General features: G+C 38.3%; 1 protein-coding gene across 4 annotated transcripts; it reads right to left on the bottom strand.

Moving 5' to 3' along the window:
- Positions 1–1,792: 1,792 nt before the first annotated feature.
- Positions 1,793–11,534, bottom strand: nme9 (NME/NM23 family member 9). Of its 4 annotated transcripts, none has more exons than XM_032567178.1 (16): positions 11,145–11,529; positions 11,012–11,069; positions 10,235–10,338; positions 10,065–10,136; positions 9,585–9,701; positions 9,297–9,378; positions 9,079–9,161; positions 8,884–8,976; positions 7,342–7,496; positions 6,860–7,220; positions 6,598–6,653; positions 6,327–6,434; positions 4,636–4,787; positions 4,401–4,545; positions 2,179–2,441; positions 1,793–1,986 (listed from the first exon to the last, which is right to left on the bottom strand). In XM_032567178.1, exons 1-16 carry the CDS (start codon positions 11,175–11,177, stop codon positions 1,919–1,921), a joined length of 1,950 nt encoding a protein of 649 aa, XP_032423069.1. In that variant the 5' UTR covers positions 11,178–11,529; the 3' UTR covers positions 1,793–1,918. The 4 variants fall into 4 exon arrangements, with proteins under 4 accessions (XP_032423069.1, XP_032423070.1, XP_032423066.1 ...); XM_032567179.1 differs by having other exon boundaries at positions 6,509–6,653; positions 6,860–7,056; positions 11,145–11,519; XM_032567175.1 differs by having other exon boundaries at positions 9,079–9,378; positions 11,145–11,534.
- Between the last annotated feature and the right edge of the window lie 3,523 nt (positions 11,535–15,057).

Genomic DNA, 15,057 nt, shown 5'->3' with positions numbered 1-15,057 from the left:
TGACATGTTAGGGATCATGATCAATCTCCAATTGTATCCAAGTTGTTGGCTACGGTTTGGTTAGAAATACCATAAAACCTTTATCCAGGAGGTTTTTAGGTTATCCACGTTGGCAGCTGCAGCTTTTGTGGTTCTGGGTTGTTATTGGACAACTGAGTCAATTTCCTTTCGTTGGAGGAGAACATTTGAGTCAAAAGGTTAAAACTTGGACCCAGTTGGATGTTCTGACAATAATGATCCCAAACACCAAAACTGATTTTGGAGCAGATCAATCAACCTCGATGATTTTAAAAATGTTTGAACAGTGCCAGGAAATTAAATTAAATGAGTTCTACTATTTCTGATATGAAGAGTGGTCGAGTATACATCCAGAATTGTATCTTATAGATGCATTTCGCTAAAGAATAATTCAAATTATTTGAGACTGTGCTGAAAGAGGATGGCTCAAATAAACCTTAAAAATTATGACAAGCGAGTGTATTTAAACATTTAATCGAAACTGTGTTGTCTTTAACACATTGTTGTCAGAATTCTCCAGTTGTGGTCTGGAAAGGCTAGAAATTATTGTTAAACCAGGAACACTGCAGTTCCTCAATATAACACAGACACCACCTACTGATGGTGTGAAATGTGATGTTTTGGCTGTTTTTTCATCCCTGTTACTGACTTGAAAGCCTCTGCTCCCACACATTATAATTATGAGAGAAAATGGGCTGATTTCTTTGAATTGAGCTGTTCTTTGTAATGGAAGGCGGCTGGGATTTAAAAGCAAGGAAGGAAGGTCATATTATTCAAATTGTCACTAATGATAAAACTCATTAACTCTTTAATGTGAAGATTTCCCTGCAACAAATAAATGGAGATGTCAGTCAATTATTTGACTTTCTTTCTCCTCCCAGGTCTATATAGTCAGAGGACCAACATGTTAGGTTTTACTTTGTCCACTTAGAGCATCTCTGGATGCTGCTTGTGACATTGTGATGATAAATAAAATCAGTTTCCTCTAAAGCGCTCCTTATGTTTAGAGGGACATTGCACAGTTTACGTGAAGGTAATATTTTCTGTTCATCCTTTTTCCATTTCAAAATATAAACTGAAATGCCCTGATGCCAAATGTGGGCACCCTGTACACTGTGTACTTACTGCAGCAGCAGCCTTTAGTAAGTATGACAGCTTGTCTACTTGTGGAGCTTTCTGTTGCCAGCTGAAAACCTTTCAGTTATTTTTTATCCAAGCCTCCTGTGAAAAGGAGAAGTGCTGTCCTGCATGGACTCCTTATCACAGATTTTAGATTATGCATTTACTTCTGGTAGGTAAAGGACCACAGTCTATAGCTGATTTTGGAGTTTGATTTTGATTGTATTTAAAGTCATTATGCTGAGATATAAGACTTCTTTCTTTGTCTTGTAAGACAGCTGCCCATTGTTTTTTTCTCCAATTAATTTCATCAAATCCATCAAATATAATTTCTCCCCTTCTTTTTTCTTTAAAGAATTTATAAATGACCTTGTATATCAGACCAGCCTTGTTTCTAGTCATTTCCTGGGCAACTTGACCTGAAAATGTTCTTAGTAATCAAGACCTTATAGTCCTGGCTGTTCCCATTAACTCTACTTTCTAAATTATATGACAAACTCAGAGATGGCTATTTTTTTCTCATAAAGCTATTTTCTGCCTTGTGGGCACAAATTTAATATTTTAGAGTAATTGGTAGATGTGAAGTAGCATATGATTGTTGAGAAAAGGTTTAAAAAACAATATTTCAATAAGGAAAGGAAAAAAAGACTAATGGTTCATATCCATTTTTTTTAGATTCCCATTTTATTCCAACATTTTACACCACTATACATGCTAAGCCACTTTTTAGACATAATCATTTAATCCCCTAATTACAGAAACCTCATGCTGACCCCAGATATTAGGTCTCTTCAGTTGTAGATCTTGATATTCCTTTGTTTTCATCTCCAGAACCGCCTGGCCATTCAGCTGAAATAAACAGATCTTAACTTCAAATTTAAACTTACAAAAACGTATTTCAACCAATGAAAACATTATTGGCGGAAATATTTCTTACTATCATAAAAATGAAATGCACGACAAAAGAAGCGTAAATGTTTGCTTGTATGAAACAATGTGACGCTAAAGATAAAAAACAAGAATGACAATCGATCAGGATACCTGAGGTGGTTCTGCTGGTTTCGCTGTCAGCAGTTGGAGCTGCGTCTGCGCTGATGTCACCAAAGACAAATCGGATCTTTTCCTCTGCGTGCTCCTCGTTGGAGGAACCATGAACTGAGTTGTGGAGGATGTCGGCAGCAAAGCGGGCCCTCAGAGACTGTGGGGAGATTTCTTTAGCTTTCTCTGGATCGCTGGGGCCCATCATGGCCCGCCACTCCTCCACTGCATTCTCCTTGGTCAAGACGAGCATCATGCAGGGCCCACTGAAACAGAGAGAAGATATTTGTGGAAAGGACAAAATATTGGGAAATATGATTTTTGATCCAGCATTCTACACATATATTATCATCATATCTTTATAGATCTGAACAAAACATAAGTTGTAATTTATTTATTTTTAACAGCCATTGTTTTGGTATTGTTTTACTTCTAATGAGCCACATCGTTTTGTGATCTTCATACTTTTTGATGATCTTTCAAATATTTTTTTGGACTTCAGCTTCAGTTTTCACTCGTTTGTTGATTGCCCCTAATCCCTGTACGTGATAATACAGCAGATTGTGTAGTGACTAGTAAAAAGCTTTGCTACGGAGAGAAATAGGACAAAAGGAGAAGTGTTCAGAAACACAAGAACTATCCACAGCAGAAGTGAAGCATCTGAAAGGCATGTTTTTATTTATTTTTTTAAGAATATAAGAGCAAAACCAAAAAATTGCAAGACCTGGCAAAGGACCTGTGAGAACATTCTTCAGGTTCTGCATTAGATGTTTGTTTGCAAAACGCTCTTTGTCAGTGATAAAACACTATTTCCTGTCTGTCAAACTGCTATGGTTTGTATTTTTCAAAGATTTACTCATTAAAACAGGAAAAAAATGTGTCTTCGCAACAAGTTGATAAGGAGTGAAAATCATCCTCAGAAAAATTGAAAAATCACCTGAAAAACTATTAAAAGGAACTTTGAAATTACTATAAAATAATATAGCTGATTTAATTATTTTATACTAAATATAAAAGAATGTGGAGCGACAAAATTAATTTGGATTGTTCTGTAATTGCATGATAACTTTCTCAAGCAGCAGTAGTTTGCAGTTAAATAAGCTTAGAAAGGAGCTGGTACAAGTGCAAGTGGAGGATTTCTGCGGCTTTTGGTTCAGATTAGGATTTATTGATTTCAAATTATTACTGCAAACTTTGCTCACAACTAGGCATGAGTTATGCATGGAGTATACAAAAGTTGTGTAAAAGTTACAATCTGAAAAATGCAAAAACCAAATTACTAGAGTTTTCCTGGCTGTATGGAGGACAGAAAAGCAAATCACTGCAGACCCTCTGCCTGTCAGTGCGTTGGCTAAAAAAGTAGCTACACTTTTCCCTTCCATAGAAAGAAATGTTTAGTTGTTTGGAAAAAATTCACAAAAATACAACGGTCATGGTATGGAAACCAATGGAGCATCAGCCATCACTCCCATTAAAGGAAATGCTTTTTTCTTGAACTGCATTTAGTGAGTCATGTGCCGTACGACTGCTGGCTGGCTACTGATAACCGAGCTAATATCAGCTTACCTGTGTTACTTCATGAATGCCAGACCAGCAGCAATAAGTATGTTTGCTTGTAAACTGACTAGATTCAACTTTATTTTACCTTTACCGTTTTAAATGAAAGCAATTTGAACATGTTATTAATTTTTGCCTAGAATTTTTAGTTTTAACACGATGACATTTTCATTCCAGCTTATCTAATCAGATGAGTTTTATACCAGCCAATTCCTGAAACTCAGCTCCCTGAAATAAGCTGCTAAAGAGCTGCTGAAAAATACGCTACAGGGAAAGGTTACCCTTTAAAGCACAGCCGCCTCCCTCTAACAATTCAGCTGTTGCTAGGAGTATGTCACTCTCTTTGACTTAATCTCAACAAAACAGGAACAAGAATACAATCTAAGCTCATATCAGCTCACAATCTGAGTCTGATGCACACAGTCGCTCCTCTGCCAGCACCCTAGCGATTGTGTAACAACCTGGTGAAGGGACTAATCGGAGCGGAAGATAAGTCTAGAGACTGGATGTGATGTTGAACAAAGAATGAAACTGAGATTGACTTCCAAGCCTCTGGCCCCAGGCTGCCTTGACTCTAAGCTTCCAATATCACAGTATAAATTGAAGATGAGAAAAAGGAGCTGGTCTGTTTGCCTTGCTCCTGTGCTCGTGTGTGGGGACAAACCAACCGACACATAAAATCCACCAGCTGCGTGAAGAATGGCTTCTCCCTTTGCTCCTTGTAAAACTCCTCAGCCATCTCTCTTGACAGCAAAGTCTCCTTCAGCTGCGCCACGGTGAAGCCTCTCCCCTGAATCTCTTCCAAAATTGTATCTGTCAGCATTGAGAAAATAAAAAAATAAAATAAATAAAACAAAAAGAAAATCAGACTTGCTCAGTTGTACTTTTAAGATCAAGGAGAACCTCGGTGTTCCTCCAGAGCATCGGGTTTGATGACTGCCAGCGTTCGTTGTTGAGGAAAGAAAAAGTTCAGCTCTCTTTCTGCCTCTTCGGGATTTGCGCTGCCATGAAGCTGGTTGATGGGCTCATTTTCTACAGCAAATTTGGCCCTCAGACTATATAGGAGGAGAGAGAGGATTCTATTGTATGTACTGCACAGTAATAATCTTATTGAGACTGACAAACACAAAGTAGTCCAACTGGGAGAAAAGACATACATGCCTTTGCCAGGTTTTTGTCAGGCTGAAACGCAGAGCAGTGGTGTCCAAACATTTTGCCTCAGGGGCCAAAACTGGCAAATTTTAACTTCTGGCAGGCCACAAAATTCACAAAATAAAAACTTGCAAAAATCTGTTGTAATTTTTTTCTTCATTGTTTTTTGTTTTACCTGCTCAAAAAAAAAACTTTTGTGAAATCTGTATATGACTGAAGATCTAAAACAGAAAAAGAGCTTCAGACTGTTTATTTATTAATAAAAGAAAAGCAGACCATTTCCAAATTGTTTGTTTCATCATTTTTTTTTCTATTTTGTTATCCAAATTCTTTACCATTCTTGATTAGTGGTCAGGGGCCAAACAGAATCAATTCAAGGCCCACCAATGGCCCCTGGCCACAGATTGGACACCTGTGATTTAGAAAATCTATGAAAATCAAACAAGTCTTGCCACAAATTCTTCCTTAATTGGATATAGGTTTTGACTTTGTGATAAATGTATCATCATCCATGTTGATTTGACTTTGACTAGGCAATTCTAACACCTGAATATGTCTGGAACAAAACCATCAGGCCAAATTCGGCCTCTCAAGCAATTTGCTTTTTTTTTTCAAGATTTCCATTTATTTAGCTCCATTTATCTTCCCACAAACTCTAACCACTTTCTCTGTCCTTGCTGAAGAAAAAAAAATCCCCATAGCATGATGCTGCCTTCACAGTGTTTAACTTAGTTTTTTACTAAATATGTGACTTCTTAAGGCATTAGACTGAACATAAGCTTATTTAGGTGTATCTGATTTAATAGAGCTGAATACAAATGTATGGTTTATGTTTCTGTAATGTGAGAAAAAGTTAAAGATGTATGAATACTATTGTAAGTCAATGCAAGATTGACTAGAAAGTTAGGTTTCATCCATGCAGAATAATAAACACTTGATGGTTTCCAGAATTTTTCGGAGGAAATTGGGTAATTCACATGTAATTTCAGGAGTGAGATCTTTTTGGTGAACAAATTTGAGTCATTTTCTGTGTTTCTGTTCACACCTGACCAACCTCCCATTTTGCCATCTGGTAATTTTCACATTTTAATAAAACGTCCTTAGAAAAGCCACAGAAGCCTTTGCAGGCAGGAAAAGACACAATAATAATACAAAAAATATTTTGGGACGTAACAGCGCTGCTGTTGGAAATGAAGTTATTATGCATCTGATTTCTTTTTTCTTGTGTGATTGTAGAGCAGCAAATACAGGATGCCAGTCTTTCATCTTGTTATCAAAACCTAAAAATTGTGAAACAGGAAGGTGAAAAGAGGAGCTATATTTAACAAGCTGTCACACAGATTCACCTTCAAACGTCCACCGCATTTCTGCAGGAAATTATGCCTCAGTGACCCTTTGCTCTCTTTTTAGCAGCTGAATGAGGAGAGGAACGCGTGACTCACCACTCAGGATCCTCTTCTTTGGCTTTGTGAAGGTCAGGAGGACCGAGGATGTTCTTCCAGTGAGGGACAGCTCCTTTCCTGACCAGAGCTAATGCCAGTACAGGCCCACTGTAATCACAGAGATGGTGAATAAATGTCTGCATTCTGAGATTTAGATTCACAACAGCACAGGTCAAATTTACCTTGTCATGTTTCGCATAAGTGCAGGAAAGTAGTCTTTATCCACATGCTGGAAGTAAAACTGTTTGACGTGCTCTTCGGCCAACATTACCTCTTTTTGAAGGGCGACTGTGAAACCTGACTTGTGAATCTGGGCCAAAATCTCATCTGCAAAATAACAGGAATCCCTTTAGTGGTAGCAAATGTAGCTCCATCCATGTTGATTTGGTTAGGGGACAAAAGGTGGAGTGACTCAAACCCTCTGCAATGATAATTAATCACAACCCTATAATATTAAGAAGAACAGTGATTGTGCATGTGCTTGCACTCCCTCTCAGGAGCATTTGTGCTTGTGCCTTTGGCTTGAGCCCCACCTCTGTTCTCCCTGGCAACGTCGGGTCGGATGAGAGCCAGCGTCCTCTCCACACGCTCTTCCTCCCCATCCTGCTCTGCGTCGGAGGCCGTCCTAAAGTTGGGGAAGAAGAAGGCGAGCTCCCTGCTGGCCTGGTCGCTGTCCGCACTGCCATGCACTGCGTTGAACAGCGTCTCTGTGCCGTATTGTGCCCGCAAGCTGCAGGAAGTCGGGTGGGGAAGGAGGAAGAGAGGACCAGATGGATGCTCGGCTGGTGCTCAACCAAAGAGAAGCATAATGTTTGGGTGTGTCTGATCAAGCAGGCGAGAATGAGCTGTTCGCTCCCTACTCCAGACCCAGAACTGGGATCCTTTCCAGGTATGCTGATCAACAGTGCAGAAATAAATGCATGCATGATATTTTTCACCGAACCAAAGATTTAGTTGCTTTGTTCTCTGTTCTTTTTCTTCAAATGTGCAACATTTGGAATTTCTTTCTACTAACCTTTCGGGCTTTTCTCTCCTGGCTTCCTCTATATCTGCTGGGCCAATGAACTCACGCCATGCTGATATGATATTGGCTGTGCCCTCTATCTGAGAAAGCACTAGAATATAGGAGGGACCGCTGGACATGAACTGCACCAAGTCCTCAAAGCAAGCCTGAAAGAAAGCAGAATAAACAAGAACGGACTCGTTAAGGAGTCCTGCAAAACTATTTATGCCCTTTGAATCTTGTCACATTTTGTAAATTTACAACCCAAAATAGTAATGTATTTTACTGAAATCCAGAGGCTTGTGAAAACTCTGGAGGAGCTGCAGAGATTCACAATTGGGAGAATCTATGAACAGGAGCTAGTCATTGTCCACTCCACAAATCTCCACAAATTATGTAGTTCACCACCGATTATGAAAGGGAAATAGCAAACATTTTGAAGAAAATGTTCTGGGAACCAAAACACAAACTGTGTTCTAGGCAAACACTACATCCTAGTACTGAGGCACAGTGGTGGCAGCATTATGCTGTAGGCAGGGATTGTTTTTTTTCTGCAGCAGGGGAAGAAAAGCTGTCAGAGTTGATGGTTGGAGTTCAACCCAGGGCAGTTCTGGAGGAAAACGAGTTAGAGACTGAAAAGACTTTAGTCTGGTAGGAATGAGATTCACCTTTCGGTATGGCAAAGAACCTACATATACATACAATAAGAGCAGCACTGGAATGGTTTAGATCAAAGCATACATGTAAGTTAGAATGGCCTAGTTAAAGGGCAGACCTAAATTTAACTGAGAATCTGTTGCAAGGCTTGAAAATTTGCAGATGCTTTCCACCCAATCTCACTTAGCTTCAGTTATTTTGCGAAGAACAATCTTTTAGTCTATAGATGTGCAGAGCTAGTGGAGATATATGCCTGAAGACTTGCTGCTGTAACTGCAGGGAAAGCAAAAGATGGTTTAAGAAAGTATTGACTCAGTAGAGGCTGACTGCAAATGCAAGCCATAGCCTTTTTTACGTGTAAAACCTTTAGAAACTATTTTTTAAATTTTCTTCACAACCACCTTCCTCTTTGTGTTAGTATATTACATAAAATTAAAACTAAGGTTTATGAATGTATCAAAACAAAATGTGAGACAAGAGTATATAAAAGTGTCTTCAAATCATTGTATGGACACTCCCAGCTTCTCTTGATGGCTCATTTGATGGAAAAACTCATGCTGATTTTAATTTGTTGAAGAATTTCTCCTTTACCTGCTTATATATACTGCTTGGATGAATCTCGGTTTGGTCTTGTAACAAACAGCACAATAAGCAATCGAAAAATTGCTTACTCAGCAGCTCTATTTTAAGCCCTGTGAGGGAACGCAGATGGGTGTCAAATGTATTTTTTTTTCGCGCTCTCATTCGTATGTTGATTTAGAATATCAATTCCCCCCACATTCACTGCACCATCATCAGTTTTTCTAGGCTTAACATGATTTTGCTATGAGTGATGCTGTATGTGCTTTTCTCACCATATGCTGCACTTTCCTTGTAATTTGTGCCATTATAGCATACCTCCGCTGCTTTATGTTGGTAAAAATCTCGAGCCTCCGCTTCAGTCAGAGTGCGCTCCTCGTGTGCAAGAATCTCAAACCCAGCATCTTGAATCTATCCAGAAGGAGAAGCATCAACAGAATGGATGAATGCCAGCAGGAGGGCTTGAGAAAATCTTGTCTTCTTGGAATGTGAACATGGTTAATCTCTCTGTACCTTCATAATGATCTCATTTGCCTTCCCATGAGCAACTGCGTCAGGCTTAATGATGGCAACTGTGTAGGATTTACTGGCAGGAACTACACGGAAACAGAGAAGAGTTTGAATGGCGATCATTATTGCTGTTAAAATGCAAAACTGTACAAAGTTAAAAATGTCACCAGGGGACTGGAAGCTACAGAGATGAACTGTACAAAACATTGCTTTCACAATACCAATTATACTTTCTTCATTTTGTGGCTGCTGAAGCTCTTCCTCCTCTCTCTTCTCTTCATCCAACAGACCAAAATCCTTCACCTGAGACAGAAACACAACTTTTAAATATGCTTATGTAAATAACAAAAGCATTGCTCATCTGATTCTGTCGTTGCTCATAAATCACAACAAAAAACACTCACTTTGAAACTGCAGGAAAAAAAGCATGATTTATAGTTTTTTAAAGCTCTAAAGTAAGATTATCTTCAAGCAGCAGGGCAGGTGCATATCATTGTGCCACTGCTCACCACTTTGCGACCACTGCTTTTCTCCATGACCAGCTTTTCCTTGGCCAGCTCCTCCACAATCATCCTCTGGAGCATCGGAGCATTGGCCCCTCGCAGCACAGCCACCAACTCCCCACCCTGTTCATGCAACACAAACCCAGCCATTCAGCACATTTAGTTCAAATATAAAACCTCTACTTACTTTAGCCTACAGACTTAAGTAAATAAGTATAACTCTGTGAGAGTTCAGTCAGGACACAAAATAATTAGTGATTCTGATCTGGGAAAAGTGAAAATATAAACTGGCAAACAAAGACATCATGATATTTGGTGAGCCAATTTGTAGAATGGTAAAAATAGAAAATCCGCTGTGAAATGGAGTACAAATGAAATTGAATACACCATTTATGTGGAATTTTTTCAAAATAATTCATAAAAATGTATAAATACTAAAACAAGCATATGCATGCAACCAGAAGTGGTAGAAACACACACACTGACTCCAAAGAAAAGGAAGGTGGGTTCGCATTTTCCTCGATACTTCTCCAGGGCATCAATACTGTCGGCTTCAGCCTGTGTCACACAAACACAAACAGATGAAACGATGCTCCTCTGCTAGTGTTGCCTTCAAGTTTGAAAGATATACATTTTGAAACTAAAACACAGCTCACAGTGGCAAAATGCAGTAGGTCATCACTGAGTTCGTTCTTTATCTTTCGGAGGAGACTAACCACTGCTCGACAGGGGCCACACCACTGCTGGTAAACATCCACAACTACAAGGAGAACAGTGACAGTACATGGACAAACTTTCTGATACCAAAGGATAAAACTAGATTCATTTATTATTACAGTAGGATAATAATTAGAATTTCTCAGAAAATCTGTAGTTTTGTTAAAATAAACAATAATTTATTAACATGGGAACCTTTGCCTCACATTAAAAGGTTCTTTTCCCAAAAAATGTCAGTGTGAATCAATGACACTTTAATTCATGCTAAATTTATTAATTTAAGACTTTCTACACGTCTTTACCCGGGCTGTCAACTTATTTTGTTCTTCTCTGTATTTGAGACAAAAACTTAAAAGATTAGTGATGATGCATCGATTCAGTCTGCAGTTCTACCCAAGAACACAAGGGGGCAGCATAATACAACGCATAACTGGGCATCTCTATCAGCCAAGGTGGAACGAGTACACAAACAAACTGGTGTAAAATGGAAAAACTACCTCGTTAAAATTGTACAGTAAAGATTTTTAAACAACTTTAAAAAGTACAAGTACATACAAACTGTGCTTAATTATAGTAATTTGAGTAAATGTAATTAGTTACTTTCTGCCTCTAATGATCTGTTATAGATTTAAGCAACACTGCTGTTTAACTGAGTGTTATGTATATTTAAAGACACAAAAAGGATAAACAACCACAAGCAACCTTTTAAAGCTTACCTGTCAAACCTTTGGTAGTAAGTATTTCCTCCCATTGTTCTTGGTTCATAACTGATGCCTGAACAACAAAATTACAAATTAAAGACTAATGAAGGTAGTGACACTAACAAAAACTATTTAGATTCTATCCAACCTGCAGGCTTGCCTCTTTCTTCTTCCCTGCCATTTGGGATGAAGCTGTATTTACAGGAAACGATATAAAAATATAAAACTAATGGCAAAGCAAAACATAAAACTCCCTGAATTTGTTATTTTTACGGTAGCTTAAAGCATTCAGTTCTTTTTCTTGTTCTGTGGACCACGCAAGTGATTGTTTGACGACTGGTTGCTAAGCAACAGTTTTCTTCGACCCTGAGCAAGTTTGTTAGTTTAAGTTTTAGCCATTATTAATGCCATGCCATTGTAAATGCTCTTGATTTAAAAATGAAACGTTTTCAGTCAACCGTGCAATTTCGCAACTGTGTTTGTTGCTCTCTATTTAATTTAACTTCCGGACCCTTGCACGTGCACAGATCTCCATGTCCGCCAGGGGTCATTGTTGTCCATCTCTCAATTTAGAAGACACCTTTTATTTATTATTTCTCAAGATCATCGTTATCATGGTTTACAGCGAACCCTCCCGCTTGATTTTACAGCTTGAAGTCTTTTGGGGTATGTCTCTTCCACTGTTGTACATGTATGACTGAAAATGTTTTCCGTGTAAATAGCAAGCTCAGTCAGGTGCAATAGAAAGATTAAAATGCTGCCATGGTGATGTTTTGCTTATGCCACACTTTTCAGATTTTATTTATAAAATTGACTATTGAAAATCATTTCAATAATCAGTTGAAATTTGTTTCGAATTGACTATTGGGGGCAAAGAAAGGGAATCAGGGGACACATGAATACTTTTTCAGTTCACCTTGTTAATATATATAATGAACCTACACAAACTATGCATTTATCAGTTTAAGTAAAGCTGCAGCTATTCATATTGTTGTCAAGATATTCCATGGAATCAAGTCTTTCCTGAAACAGGGGTAGGTTCCTTTAGTTCGCTTTGGTTCACACATACCCATTTCTAATGGAAAAAAAGGCAAAATAGAGATTTGACATTGAACTCAAACCTGAGGTGTAGATGAAAGAGAGTGCACACAAACTTTAAAAATGTTCATGGTGAATGCAGAACTGTAATTACACCAGAGCTCCTCAAATCAAAGGAAAAAATCTAAGCAAAGGAGAAGCTATTGGTCTGGAGCTTTTGATACAAGATATAAGACTTATTGTGATCTAAAAAAGTTTAGAAAGTATACATTAAGCAACTTGGAGGTAAAAGTTAAAGGTTAAGAAAATTACAGAACTGACATTAGAGCTTCTAGTAAACTGATAATGAGATATTGATATTTTGTAATCTCTGGTGTCAGTGAGTACCAAGAGAACGTGAATGACAAAAGTTTTGTCAATAACAGATGCTCTAATTCAACATATCTGCTCTATTGGAGTAGTTTGTTGAGCCTACTTCAGTCATATAGGTTCTATTTTTATTATTTCTTGATACTACAGTTCAGGGACTAATCAGTCCAGTGTGTGGCTACTAAACTTGAACTCCGCTTCCAAAAAAAAAAAAAAAAGAAAAAGTGGCTAACCACAGTTAATTAAAGGTTTACCAAGGGTGGGGAGAGATATTACTTTTTCTCACAAAGCCAGGTTGGTTTGGATATCTATTCTTCAAGAAATGAAATAATCATTCTGGGAACAGCTTTTAGTATTTACTCAGGTTATGTATTAAAATTTGTGTGATGATCTGAAAAGGCAAAAGGTTCAATCTGGTTCAATATTCATGATAAATTCAATCTTGTGCAGCTAATTCTTGATCTCATAACATTTTTTGCAGCATTATTATTAGACTCATGAAAAAGAATGGTCCAAAGATATCATAAAATCCCAAAAGCATGATCACTGGAACCACAGGTGTAATTTTGTAATGCCTTTCTGAAGTATTGCTGCGCTAAAGCCTGAAAGTGGCATTGACATTTTCTCCTCTTGCATGCCTTTTTTATGATGCAGAGAGGAAACACTTTCAAGAAACCTTTTATGCACACATTTATTTAGAAATATTTACAATGCAGGTGAAAACATGACCAACTTTAGAACACGACAGTTTAGCTTTTATATTTGCAGCTGATGGTATACTACCACATTCACACTCAGAGTGAACCTGAAGTGTTACCTCATGTCTCTCTCAGTTTTTGCTGCTATGCCTCAGTCTCTGCCCAGTCTTGATGTTCTGTGTTTCCGAGAAAAAACAGAAGCAGTAGAATCAAAAATAACACCGGAGCTCTCATACTTTCTCACTCTGTGCTGTTTATTTATATGGTGAAATTGGCCCTCATCCGAACTCTTTTCCAGGCTCTTCCCACATGAATTTCAATGAACTGCTGCACTTAAGCTGTTCAGCTCCACAGCCTCCTCCGTCATGAAGAAGGCACATGAAAACAGCCATTATAACTGGAGTAATTCTTCAAAAGGACAAATCAGAGTGAACAGTGACAGCAAGTGGGACAGAAAACTTTAAAATAGGACACTCTGAAAGAAGTATCCCGTGTTTTTATGTCATGTTTTCCTATAAGTTACTGTCTTCTGCTATCTACGTTTGCAGTGCCTTGAGAAAGTTTTCATCTCCCCTGAACTCCTCCATATTTTGTCATGTTACCCCCAAATTGGTAATGAGACACAAAGTAGTGCAAAGGAAAAACTATGCATTGTTTGCTGTTCCTAAAAGGTGTGGTGCATATCCATATTCTGACTCCCCTAAATAAAATAAAATCTAAGCAACTGCCCTTAGTATTAGTTTATCTTTGTGACCAAACACAAACAAGATGACTTAAAAAGCACCAAACAGGTTAGGGAGAAGTTCAAAGCAAAAAGAATCCCCACATCATTAGGTTGTAAAACAATATTCTGAGCTTTGAACATCTCACAGATAGTCATCTGTGAGATGTTCAAAGCTCATCTCATCAGCAAGACCCTAGTCACTGCTGATTTGTGATATAATTCTTCTTCCACATCAGGAATATGACTTCACTGGTGCCTACTGAAACATTCAGAAGTTTAGGAATTTCTGCAACTAATGTCATAATGTTTTATGACAATAAATTTATCAAGGTTTTAGGAAAGCTCTATGCTTCTCCACATACTGAATACACTGAAAACAGAAGGAGTTTGTCGTGACTGCAAAGCTATAAAGACATGGCTGTTTAGATCAGTAAAAGACAAGATTTTAAATATAATTGGGATCCTTAACAGAGACTTTCCATCCAATCTGACTGAGCTTGAGCTATTTTTCAAAAAAATTAATATGAAATTATGCACTTTTTGAGTTGGTCACTTAAAATCCCATTCAAATACCCAGAAGTCTGAGGTTGCAATGAGATAAATGTGGGTACCTGTGCCGGGGATTGTAGATAGTTAATTTGGTTTGTAAGGTTTGTATTTGTAACCCCATGGCTCTCACTCTGAGCCCATTACACATCCAGATGGGGCCAACAATCATGTCGCTCCATCATGCCAGCTGTGACAGCGTCCTGATAAAGCCCTTGTTCCAACAAACAAGCATTCGCTCGCTGCTCTACATAGGATCCTGCATTTTTATGTTTCATTTCATTAGAGAGATGCACGGCGGTGATTGCTTTTGTCTTATCAAGTCAATGATGAACACTGATTTGATGCTTTCGTCTCAGGCGGCCTATTAAACCATCAACCTCTGTGTCATCAGATGTCATCAGTAATGTGTGCAGGCAGCACACATTACTGATCTGGACCTGTGAGGTCCAGATCTGCAAACTGTAGATGGACTATTCTGATGTGCATAAAGGTATTGCTGTACTATTTAAAGCAACACTTTTGCATGAAGAGTGGACACTCACACTTCCAGTTAATAGGCCATGCCTCCTTGTTTTCCCTTGGACAGAGTAATAGTGCACTGAGCTTATCCTTCATACTACACCTTTTTGCATCAAATCATTGGTTTCAAAATAATGTCTGACTCATTTAGGTCCCTTGTGCAG

This window comes from Xiphophorus hellerii, chromosome 7 (assembly GCF_003331165.1).
Source record: "Xiphophorus hellerii strain 12219 chromosome 7, Xiphophorus_hellerii-4.1, whole genome shotgun sequence".
Taxonomy (NCBI): domain Eukaryota; kingdom Metazoa; phylum Chordata; class Actinopteri; order Cyprinodontiformes; family Poeciliidae; genus Xiphophorus; species Xiphophorus hellerii.
Note: the sequence above shows the minus strand (reverse complement) of the source record. Positions and strands in the feature narration are given on the sequence as shown.

What these genes read in the sequence shown, in the direction of transcription:
- nme9 (XM_032567175.1), bottom strand. Translation starts at nt 11,177, where the DNA reads ATGGCAGGGAAGAAGAAAGAGGCAAGCCTGCAG. An exon ending in AAAGAAGAGGATCCTGAGTG is followed by an intron (nt 4,788 to 6,326) that starts GTGAGTCACGCG and finishes CCTCCTATATAG; the next exon opens with TCTGAGGGCCAAATTTGCTG. An exon ending in CTGGTGGATTTTATGTGTCG is followed by an intron (nt 2,442 to 4,400) that starts GTTGGTTTGTCC and finishes TCTCTGTTTCAG; the next exon opens with TGGGCCCTGCATGATGCTCG.